Source organism: Cyprinus carpio, chromosome B17 (assembly GCF_018340385.1).
Source record: "Cyprinus carpio isolate SPL01 chromosome B17, ASM1834038v1, whole genome shotgun sequence".
Taxonomy (NCBI): Eukaryota; Metazoa; Chordata; class Actinopteri; order Cypriniformes; family Cyprinidae; genus Cyprinus; species Cyprinus carpio.
In genome coordinates, this window is record NC_056613.1 from 12,418,981 (window position 1) to 12,431,126 (window position 12,146).

At 36.3% G+C, this 12,146-nt stretch overlaps 1 protein-coding gene across 2 annotated transcripts; it reads left to right on the plus strand.

Annotated features, from left to right (window-relative positions):
* Positions 1-110: 110 nt before the first annotated feature.
* Positions 111-7,047, plus strand: LOC109108484 (mitochondrial fission regulator 1-like). Of its 2 annotated transcripts, XM_042742292.1 has the most exons (8): positions 112-289; positions 3,120-3,242; positions 3,337-3,444; positions 3,700-3,809; positions 3,993-4,204; positions 4,382-4,742; positions 5,710-5,855; positions 5,992-7,047. In XM_042742292.1, the coding sequence occupies exons 2-7, from the start codon at positions 3,228-3,230 to the stop codon at positions 5,819-5,821; spliced, it is 918 nt and encodes a 305-aa protein (XP_042598226.1). In that variant the 5' UTR covers positions 112-289; positions 3,120-3,227; the 3' UTR covers positions 5,822-5,855; positions 5,992-7,047. The 2 variants fall into 2 exon arrangements, with proteins under 2 accessions (XP_042598227.1, XP_042598226.1); XM_042742293.1 differs by having other exon boundaries at positions 111-289; positions 5,710-7,047.
* Positions 7,048-12,146: the final 5,099 nt, after the last annotated feature.

The following is a 12,146-nucleotide window of genomic DNA, read 5'->3' on the forward strand; positions in this document are numbered from 1 at the left end:
ACTTCATGTGCAAGTTGACTTTTATTTTGCATTTAAATACAACGACCAAATTCTATTGGACTGTGAGGTAATAAATGCAGAATTCGAACCAATCACAGGACGATGTTACGCACTTCCGACTCATGCACTCGTTGCGAATCATTCCGCCGGGGGCGCGCTGACTGAGCTAACAGCTAATCAGCTAACGGAGCAGGGAGAAAGGGAGCCCGGACGATTCACAACACACAGTGAACTAGAGTAATCTGCAAAAAACAAAAACAAAAAACCTGCTATAATCTGACCACAAACGGTATGTCTTATATTTCTTCTAAATGGATTATTAAAAGCTGCACAATAAAAGGTCGTTTGTTAGCTATTATGCTAAATGAAGGAATGAGGGTCACTAAACGCCTTTGGTCTATTTACACTGTTTACTTTAAAGGTTTTATTGTATTTATGTTCCCAGTTTGCACTGTTGATTTTTTTCATACCATATGTACAATAATTGCATTATGTCTGTTCATTTAATTGCCCATTTTCTTGTTTATTCTTATATATATATAATTGTATCAGTCTACTTTATCTGATTATTTGCTTCTTGTTTTATAGTTTTGATTACCTGTATAGACAAATTATATAATAGAGCGGTTGAGCGTCATAAAACACATGTGCTTACACTGTGCTTAAGATTTTATTTACTTTAATCACTTGATTTACAAACTGTACCATAAAGGGTGCACTCAGTATGCAGCAGCTGCAAAAACATCATTAACTGTAACGTTAGTCTTTTATACTGTAGGCCTACATGATTTCTTGACCAGCATTCACGGTGGTTTTGAACATGCAAGAGAGAATATTTAGGGCCCGAGCACCGATGGTGTGAGGACCCTCTTGTATCTGCTTCGTTTATTATTATTATTATTATTCTTCTTCTTCTTCTTCTTCTTCTTCTTCTCCAAAATGAATCGCATTTTTGAGGGCCTAAACATGCTCGAAAAGTCCTGAAGCTTTGCACACGCGTCAGACCTGGTGAAAATTTACGTCTGATATAGGTTTCAGAAGAGGGTGTGGCAAAATGGCTCGACAGCGCCACCTACCGTAAAAAAATCAACAGCCCTCGAGCTGTGTTTCACGTACATGCACGAAAATTGGCACACATATGTAAAGCATCAGTACCTACAAAAAAGACTCTTGGAGCAATATCCGAAACCCAACAGGAAGTCGGTTATTTTTAATTTTATGAGCAAATTTTGCATCATTTTTGTCATTTGCATGCCTTGTATTTTAACGAACTCCTCCTAGAGATTTTTTTTCAGATCAACACCAAATTTTGGTATGCCTAATCTAAAGGCCTTTTGCGACGTTAAATTGCGAAGATCTTGAGTTTTCGTTGAAGGGCGTGTCCGTGGCGGCCTGACGAATTTCGATGATTCGCCATGCAAATGAAGTTGCTATAAACTCAGACATACAATGTCCAATCTGCCACAAACTTCACATGTTTGATAAGACTCCTGACCTGAACAGATTGATATGCCCATATTCAGTTATAGTCATAGTGCCACCTACTGGAAACAGGAAGTGACATATTTTACACTGTAACAAACTACCCCGAGAAATTTTATGACATAAATGTTTTTTTTTCAGTCACACTATTCGAAAGGCCTGTGCGATGTTAAATTGTGAAGATCTTGAGTTTTCGTAAAAGGGCGTGTCCATGGCGCCGTCACAAAGTTCGATGTCTCGCCATGGGAATAAAAGTTATTGTAACTCAGGCATAAAATGTCCGATCTTGCCCAAACTTCACATGTTCGATAAGAGTCCTGGCCTGAAAAAATCTGAAGGCCAATACTCCATCGGGTGTGGCAAAATGCCTCGATAGCGCCACCTATACATTTTCAACAGAGTGCGCCTCGAGCTACGTTTCACGTACATGTACAAAAACATGTACACACATGTAACACACCAATACCTACAAAAAAGTCTCTTGGTACGAAATTCGAATCCCAACAGGAAGTCAGTTATTTTGAATTTTCTCTGCAAAATTTGTGGTCGTTTTTGCCATTTTCAGGGGTTGTACTTTAACGAACTCCTCCTAGAGATTTATTCAGATCAACACCAAACTTTGTCTGTGTATTCTAAAGGCCTTTGCGATGTTAAAATTGCGAAGATCTTGAGGTTTTCGTTAAGGGCGTGTCTGTGGCGGCCTTACAAAAATTTCGATGTTTCGCCATGAGAAAGGAAGTTGCTATAAATCAGACATACAATGCCCAATCTGCCCCAAACTTCACATGTTTGAGAAGAACTCCTGACCTGAATATATCTACATGCCAATATTCAGATATCGCTATAGCGCCACCTGCTGGCAACAGGAAGTGACATGTTTTTACGCCGTAACAAATACCCCTAGATATTTTATGACATTTTATAATTTTTTTTGGTCAGTCTAATCTAAAGGCCTTTGCGATGTTAAATTATAAACATCTTGAGGTTTCATTAAAGGGTGTGGCCATGGCGCCGTGACAAAGTTTGATGTCTCGCCATGGGAATAGAACTTGTTGTAACTCAGGCATAAGATGTCCGATCTTCCCCAAACTTCACATGTTCGAAAAGAGTCTTGGCCTGAACACATCTAAAGGTCATTATTCCACTATAATCATAGCGCCACCTGCTGGCAACAGGAAATGGCTTTTTTTTGCACTAACTTAAACATGCAATGTCCAATCTGCACCAAACTCCAAATATTTGGAAAGAGTCATGGCCTGAAGATATCTAAAGGCCAATATTCAGTTATAATCATAGCGCCACCTGTTGTCAATAGGACACCTCATGCCTTATACTAACCTCAAACATTCCATGTTCAATCTGCACTAAATTTCATATGCTTGATAAAAGTGCTGGACTGAAGAAATGTACATTCCGAAATCCAGTTATAGTCATAGCGCCACCAGCTGGCAGCTGGAAGATTGGCACATATAAATGACTTTGACATATTTCTCTAATATTTTCCGCATAAAACGCATATATCTTGCCGTTCACTGTTTTACAAAAGCCACCCGCTGGCGGTGAGCCCGGGTGCGAGGGCCCGTTCATCGCTGCTTGCAGCTTTAATTTATATTTTTCTTTCTTTTTCGTATTTCAAGGCAAAGGAACTCTTATCCCAGATGAACATGTTCAGTGTCCTATAATAGAAATAATAATCAAAACACCACTATACAATCCAAGGCGTCTGTGCTTTCACTCTCAGCAAAATGGAAACGGAAGCTGTAAGTAGATAAACATCTAAAGAGCCATTTAATCATGTTTTGTCAATGTTTTTGTATATTTTAGAATATTTATTTACATTTGCTTGCTCTTCAGGAGGTAATCCCTATTTGGCAAAATAAACCACATGGATCAACTCGTAGTGTGGTGAGACGAATCGGCTCGACACTGCCTCTTAAACCCTGTCCCAGGGCTTGTTTCCAGGTATGGAAATAAAAAATTGTTCATATAAGCACACATATACTTTCATGCATTCCACTCAAAACAGTTAATGTTGTAAATTAGTTATCATAAGCTTTTCCAAAACACATTGGCTGTTTGTGGTCTTTCTTGACCTTGTACATTAAAAGTGCAATTATTATTATTTTTTTAATGAAACATAACGCTAAGTTTTGAACAACTCTCTATAGCAAAAACAGTAATAAAATTGGTCAAGAATAGCTTGTATGTGCTCTCCAGGAACTCCCAGGGCTTCCGCCAATGCGTTCTATGGATGGTCCTTTGGTGCCTACATTGGCAGATATTGCCTGGATTGCAGATGATGAGCAGGAGACATATGCCAGAGTCAGGTAAGTGGTCTGTTGTGCTGGTGCATTTAGTTTCCTCTGAATTTATATTTGACAGTTTTTTTTTTCTTTGTTTTTTTTTTTTAATGGTCTTATGTAGTATATAGAGCAGAATTGAAAGTGTTGGATCCTCAGATGAGAATTAATTTTAAACCAATGCTGTCGTGCTATTGTGCTATTTGTCAGGAGTGACACACGTCCCCTGAGGCATGAGTGGAGGCCAACGCCGCTGCTGGTTATGCACAGGAACTCGTCTGTGCCAAACTTCAGACGAGAAGGCAGGCGAGTCGAAGGTCTGAGGAAACCAGGTGTAACCGCTTTAAACCGCACTACAGCTTTACAAGATGAGCTGAGTCGACTCCGAGCCCAAATCGCCAAGATTGTCGCTGCAGAATCAGGTTGAGTAGTTGACTAAAGCTCATTTATTATCTAGCATTTAAAAAACAAGTTAGTATTCAATTGGAACTTGCCTTTAGGCTCAAAATTAAGACTTGTCTGTGGCAATAGAAATGTAGTCAATTTGCTTGTAAATGTTTTGTCTTGTAGTCCCTCATAAAAAGTTTGAACCGTTTCAGATTCGAATCCCATTACCCCTGACCTGCTGTCTCCTGACGACACTAGTGTGGGCTTCTCCATGGCTCATTTTGAGACAGCTGCTTACCAGCCGGCCCCCACAGCCTCCTTTGTCATCAGTGATGTCACAGAGGAGGAAGAAGTGGAAGAGGACGAGGAGGAGGAGGAGGAGGTGTCAGAGCTAGTGCCTGATCCTATGCCACCAGTTTCCATGACTGCATCTGCAACTTTTGATCTCGATCGGCCTACTATGGACTTCCGAGAGCCAGAGGAGGATACTGTGTCTCTTTCAAAATCAACAAGCTTCGCTGATGTCATGGACATCCTGAAAGATATGAACCGCATGAAGATGAGCAAGGACAGGTGAGTGCAGTTTTCTGTGCTGTTTGTTAGAATTGTTTTTTTTTTTAAGTTCATGTTTCTATAAAAGCCTATTCTTGTATAGCATACTTGAGAGGGGAAGTTTTATTAATATTACATTTACTACTACTAATTAAGTGAATAGTTATGGTATATTAATATATGATATTATTATTATTATAAAAATTCTTTACTTATTAATATAGTAAATCATGTTCTAGTTTTTTTGTGATTAATAATTATCAGATACATTGTATTGTATGTATAATAATTATTAATGATCGAAATAATAATTGTTGCTATAATAAATATAAATCAGTTATCATATTCATTGTATATTAATGTATATCTATCTATCTATCTATCTATATATATATATATATATATATATATATATATATATATATATATATATATATATATATATAAATGAATGATAATGGTGTGTTAATGCCTGTTATTTTTGATTGTTTGATATTAATGATTAATATAGTAAATAAAGTTACTGTGGTTTTGAGTTTTACATTTATTGTAATAATAATTATTATAAATGAATAGTGATGATATATTATCTATTAGTTATTCTTTATTATCTTTATTTATTTATAATTTAATATAGTAAATTATGTTATTGTGTTGTGTGATTTCATAACAAGATATATTGATATTTCTATGGACTTCGTATGTATTGTTATGGCATTAGTAGTATATCAATGTCTATTATTGTTATTAGTAGTTGTATAAATAATGGTATTAATAATGATAATGGTGTATTAATGCCTATTATTTTTTTAGTAATGATTGATTGATATTATTAATATAGTAACTAATGTTATTGCATGTATTACATTTGATATAATAATACTAATAATTATTTTAATGTATAGTCATAGCATATTAATACTTATTGTTGCTGTTTGCTGTGAATAAATATAATAAATGTTATTTGGTTTTTGTGTATTTTATTTAGATATAACCGTGGGTGCACCTCACTGAGGGAGGAAAATTCTGCCTCTCTTATATCTGAAGCATTGAGAAAGAAATTCATTCTGAAGGATGATGACATCAGTGTGAGGAAATAATCAATCATCCAAACCCTCGCAGCATACTCTCCATGTAAGGCTAAACTGCATGGAAAGCTTTTCTCTTTGGTTTAAAGTTGGAAATTTGAGATACAAAACCAAGAGAATAAAACATGGCTGTGAATTTTTATGTCCTTGAATCTTATCTTTTTTTCCTACTGGGTCAATAGGCCCATGCCTGTGGACCGTTGCCGTGAAACCCCATAAAGCCTCTGAATAAACTCAATGGACATATTCTGCGCTCCCACAATGCTGTGCTGTTGTGACACGTCTGGAAGGAAAAGAAGCAGTTGTTGTCAGCACACACACACACACACACACACACACACACACACACACACACACACACACTCTCCAACTTGCACTGAGCAGCCAACAAGTTTGTAATGTGTGTGTGTGTGTGTGTGTGTGTGTGTGTGTGTGTGTGTGTGTGCGTGCGCACATAAGGGTCCATAAGCATAGCTTTGATCAGTGATCACTGAGCCTTTGTTGTTCCATCATAGATTTTGTGAAATCCAAGCACTACTTCCTGTTTCACCATCATCGTTTTGTCAATTTTAATAGGACAGTAATATCTTCAGATCCTTCAACAAACATGCGATTTCACACTATATTATTCAAGCCATGAAACCACAGAAGAGTCCTGGAGGAGCCCAGTTCCAGTTTATCGTCTTGTAGATGTATAGTTTGGAGCTGTAGAAGTGTTTCTCTTGCCTTACACGTTCCCTCATACAAACCCTGTAATACTTGAAGCTGTTTTGATGCGTGATCTGATGTTTCAATACTGACATGCGTTTGCCTCTATTTAGACTAAACAAAAAGACGTTCTTCTATTTAAAGTGTGTTTGTGCATGTGCACTGAAGACTTTGGATTGCATTCACTTGTAATTAGCGCTCTGTGATGTTCCCTTCTACCCTACAGACTTTTGAAGTGTATATTGTGCCAGGAGACTGATGTGGTTCAGCAAATAGTGCAACATAAGTTTGAATTCATAATGTGTGTGGTTTATGTTCAGGAAGTACATTGTGTCAGGCAGGTTGTAAATGTTTCTGTAAAATCTGAATAGCATGTGTGACTGTAAGCCAGTTTTGAGGATGCCTCATGTTTTATATGATGATGAAGGATGCTTTTTTTCCCGCTTTGCAAAGTGTAACAAGAAGCTATTTTAATGCATACACTGCTTTTGTGCCACGGTCGCTCACTAAAGTGGGAATCAAACCCAAAATGTGTTTTTTATTTGTTTGACATTCTTGTTTAGACATGCCTGCAGCCTATTTCCATCTGTCTGACATGTTGCATTAGAAGAGATGTTTGGTGTTTTTAATCCAAAACATTTTTTTTCAAACTCCACAATGCTCCAGTGCAGTGAAATGCTTTTATAGTTACCTTCATAACATCATTAAAAGCTATGACTACCTAAAATTATTTATGCTAGTTTACAGTACAAATGGCTTTATATCAGTTACATTAATAAACAAGTTTGCTTCCATCAATGTTAATGGGTGAATAGAGCTGTAATGTATCATGCACTGAACATACTAACATATGTTCCTGTACCTGTCAGTAACAGGTAAAATGTGTGCGTGCTGCTCTTTCATTCTGACTGCTGGGTTTCATTTATAGTTCTAACCATAGTAAACACTGCAAGTTTGCTTTGATTCAGGTCAGTCTTGCAGTGCCATGTTTTTTTTTAGGAGACAGAAACTTGTATACTTGTGTGTTTGCTTTTTTGTCAAATAGGGGAATTCTATTGACTCCTGTTTATGCGTAAGAGGAAATAAATGGTTTAAAAGCATTAAAAATCACGTATTTTGTCAAATGACGATCATCAGCCACACGGGGGCGACATTCTCTACAGTCTAACAGTAAAACATTTATTCAACAGTTCAATACTTGTATTCAGCAAATATGCATTAAATGGATTAAAAATTACAGTATAAAGAGGTATAATGTAACCAAAGATTTCAAATAAATTTTGTTCTTAGGCACTTTCTATTAATTAAAGAATCAAGGTTAAAGTTTATCACAGTTTACACAAAAATATTAAGCAGAACAGCTGTTTTCAACGTTGACTGAGTACAAAATCATTTCTTTACAATTTCTTTTAGGACATTGAAGGATTATGTGACACCGAAGACAGAGTAAATTTAAAATTACATTATATTGGAATAGAATACATATTTAAAAATAGAATCGTTTTCATAATGTGATTGTTAATAGGCCTACTGTATTTTCGATCAAACAAATGCATACTTGAGTATAAGAGACTATTTTAAAAAACATCTAAAAAGACCTATTTTATCTAGTCAGCTAATTTTCCAGCGTAGATTTATTAAAAAGCTCTTGCCATTAGTTCTCATTGCTCTTCACAGTTTAAAACACTGCGAGCGCACAATAAAACCGATGCTCTGTCTGTGACATTCTAGACCACAGCAGAAACCAACACAAATCATGTCTCTGGGCCAAACCTGCTGCCAAATACTTATTTTGCATTTTTTATTAAATCTTTTCTGCTTTTATAAAAACGTAACCAAGAATTTTAGATGTGACACAATACTGTATTTGTAGTTCTGCTGTTCATGGTAAGTTGCATTATTTATGGTAGGCTAATGCTCACAGACAAGGTGTATAGTCAGCTATTTTTAAGGTTGTAATGAATTTTTAATGATTTCTCATGTCACGAGAGCTTCTTTGAATACCACAGTTACTAAAACATCACATTTCCTGTTGTTAAGACCAACAGTTTCTCTTCTGTGATACTGACACTGATAAATATGCCAGCTAGGAGTTCTGTCAGGTGAAATGATGAGATCGCTCCACCTCTACTACTGAATCTGCTGCACTTATCAGTGCACGTGGGGCCTCGCATTACTCTCCAGGGACACCCGACTTCGAAGATGCTAGTTAACCTCCTTTTTTAATTTTTTCTCAAAGACCTGATTTGATCCAGGCCAGTTTCAGTGTTCAGTCTATTTTCTGTGGCAGTCCTTGGCCTACTTTATTACACCTCACCTCTGGAAAGCAGATTCTGTCTATTTTAGATCGGAGAGGATTTTTAGACGTCTGTGGAGATTTTGTTTAATGGAGTCCAGTGACACAGTGGCGTTGTTTGAGACTATAAATATTGACCTTTGTGTGACATTGACACACTAATTTAGCCTGTTGCTCAGAAGTTTCACAGATCATTACCTGGCTGCTAAATCTACATGTTGAAACAAAATCTACATTGTAACATACTGGTCAAATTCGATTAAGTTCAGGTGTCGTTATGTCGCTAAGAGGGAATTTGTCAGAACAGCTCCCGAAAGATTCTAGTAAGAAAATGAATTACTGTACAATATAATAAAACTCTGTCAGACTGAACAGTTTATGATGAGAACAACAAATAAAGCATCTTTTTTTTTTTTTTACTTCAGTCACAAGTGGCACATTTTTGATCTGTTTTAAGACCAGAGCGTGTCTTTGGTGTCAGATGAGTAGTTAGTGGTCTCATGTTGCCAATGGAGTCGTTTTCACCCATAATGAGCTGGTGATTCAACCTGCAGGTACCTTTATTGAAACATAGCTGAAGCACAGAGTCTCCATGGTTTAAATTGGAGCTCCAAGAATATAAACCAATAAAACCATTTCCTTAGTAACAAAACAGGGTCTGAATGCTGGCTTTATGCTTTTAAATGTGCCTGTAGTGGCATAGAGGCCTACGTCAGTAATGGGCCCAGAAGAAAAGACACAATAATTTCCTAGGCGCCTTCTGTATGAAAAATGTAGAAGTCATCAATAATACATTTAGCATTTTTGAACAGTTCAGAAAGGCTCTTTTATGGCTGCACATTGCAAGACGTCATGAGCGGAAGAGTTTCTTCTTAGAGAAACACATGTGTTTGCTCATATGTGTGAATTCATGGCCTGATTAAGACCTTGATCAGAGGAAGAGACCGTGATGCTCTCCTCATCTTTTTTTTTTTTTTTTTTTTTTACCCAGTTTTTCTTTTTTCAAAGGCTTTTATCATACACAGATTAATTTTTCATGGTCTGTGAAATTACAAAAAGATTTCTGATGAAGATTAAATAAGTTTGAAAATATAATGTTTGCATATACATCTTTGTGGGGAAGTCGTGGCCTAGTGGTTAGAGAGTTTAACTCCTAACCCTAAGGTTGTGGGTTCCAGTCTCGGGCCGGCAATTCCATGACTGAGGTGCCCTTGAGCAAGGCACTGAACCCCCAACTGCTCCCCGGGCACCGCAGCATAAATGGCTGCCCACTGCTCCGGGTGTGTGTTCACTGCTGTGTGTGTGCACTTTGGATGGGTTAAATGCAGAGCATGAATTCTAAGTATGGGTCACCATGCTTGGCTGTATGTCTCGTCACTTTCACTTTATACAGATGGGTCCAAAGTCTGAGACCACATTGAAAATCTTTGATTTATAATCCAGTTTAAACCTGCAAATAAACCGAATGTTTAATGATTATGTGCAAATATCTAAGATTCTTTACTATTTCAAGGTCTATAATCAAATCAATATATTTATTTACACTGTAAACTCCTTTGTAAAAACAGATGCACTTCCTCCATTGATGAACAAGATGTTTTTTGGATCATCTCAAATCATGCTGGAAACATTATTAACAATTTTTACACAAACTTTGGGAGTTTGAGTACAAATGTAATTAAATCAACAAACCAGAAGACATTCTGAAATTAATTTTATTTAATTTTCTTTGTAATATTTATTTTATTTAAATATAATTTTATTATACTTTTCATTTTTTATCAATATTATTTTTACTTTACACACAAACTTTTATGCTGATATTATAAATTGTAAATAAAAATAAACTATTAAAAAAGCATACAGAATACATTTTATTAGTGATCTTATACTTTTGTACCCCACTTTTTTATATTATTATTTTTTTTTACCCTGAATCAATCTTTGTGTTTCCATACACTGTCAGATTACAGTAACCTTCACAAACAATTGTCTTTAACATTCACACAAAACACACTTGTCAATCCTGCATCCTTATAGCTGCACAAGGTTTAATCCTTGCATGCTTGAATCCAACATGTTTTATCTCCCTGACTGTGAATGGCCTTGTAGACACTGGTGCATCAACAACACAATCAGTGCAAACACGTTCTTTGTACACTGGAGGAGAATTGTTGCCATGCACAAATGTCATGTATTTGTTTCTCATGATGCATCACTAGACATAAGGATAAAGAGGTTATAATCCTTAAAAAAATACAAAAATAAACACTCTTTGTCTTTCAAAGCATTCCAAGTGTTGTTCAGCTGATATGTGTTTGATGCGGAGGTGTGTGTTACATTGGGAGATATCAACAGTCTCAGATGGGTTTGTCTTGTGCACTAAATAGAAACGATAAACACTTTGGCTTTCAAAGCATTCCAAGTGTGTTGTTAGCAGATATGTGTTTGATGTGGAGGTGTGTGTTATATTAGGAGACATCAACAGTCCCAGACAGTGTTTAGAAAACATACTATATGTCCTAGTTTCACAGGTCTATGTTTTATTGGACAGTGTTCTGATCTTGATACTGTTTTTTTCTTGCCTTATAAATACATACGTCTAAATTTGACTCTCACACCTTTTGTAGTCAGTTGCATGATTAAACCTCCTTTCATCCTTGAATTCAGCCATCTGCCTCCACCCATGCATCTAAGGAGGAAGGAGAGACAGACGGAGAGGGTGAAAACAAACTAGGTGATTTTCTTGGCATGTTATTATGAATTACTGGCTTCGAGATTTTTATTGTTCGTGATCAAGTTTCGAAAATAACAAACAGCTCTAGAAGATCAAAGCTTGCCATGAAGCTTCAAGCTGATCTGATCTTTGGATAGCATCATCAAGTGCCTACTGAAAGTGTCACATTTATCTTCCCTCTCTCAGTGTATCGGAGTGAGAGATATTGGCATCATTTCACAATGGGTATTTTTGCTTTTCTAGAGCAAAGGAGGGAATGGGAGAGATTGGATTTAATATTGGAACATAATGCAGGTTTATATTCAAACCTCTACAGAAGCATGATCTTGAAAAAAAATGTTTTCTCATTATTACAACCTAATTTTCTCAACAGACTCATGATTTGATGAAATAACTACTTCTTTACTTATACATAAACTTAATGATTTTTGTGCATTTTCAATTTTCATTTTTATTTTTTGTTAGCCTACAGTTAGTGCTGATGTTGGATAATGGGTCAGGCATGTCAAGAAAACAACTTTGTTATGTTGACATCACAAGAAAATTGAGTCATGATAATGAAAAACAACTGAAGTCGTGATCACAAGAAAACAAGA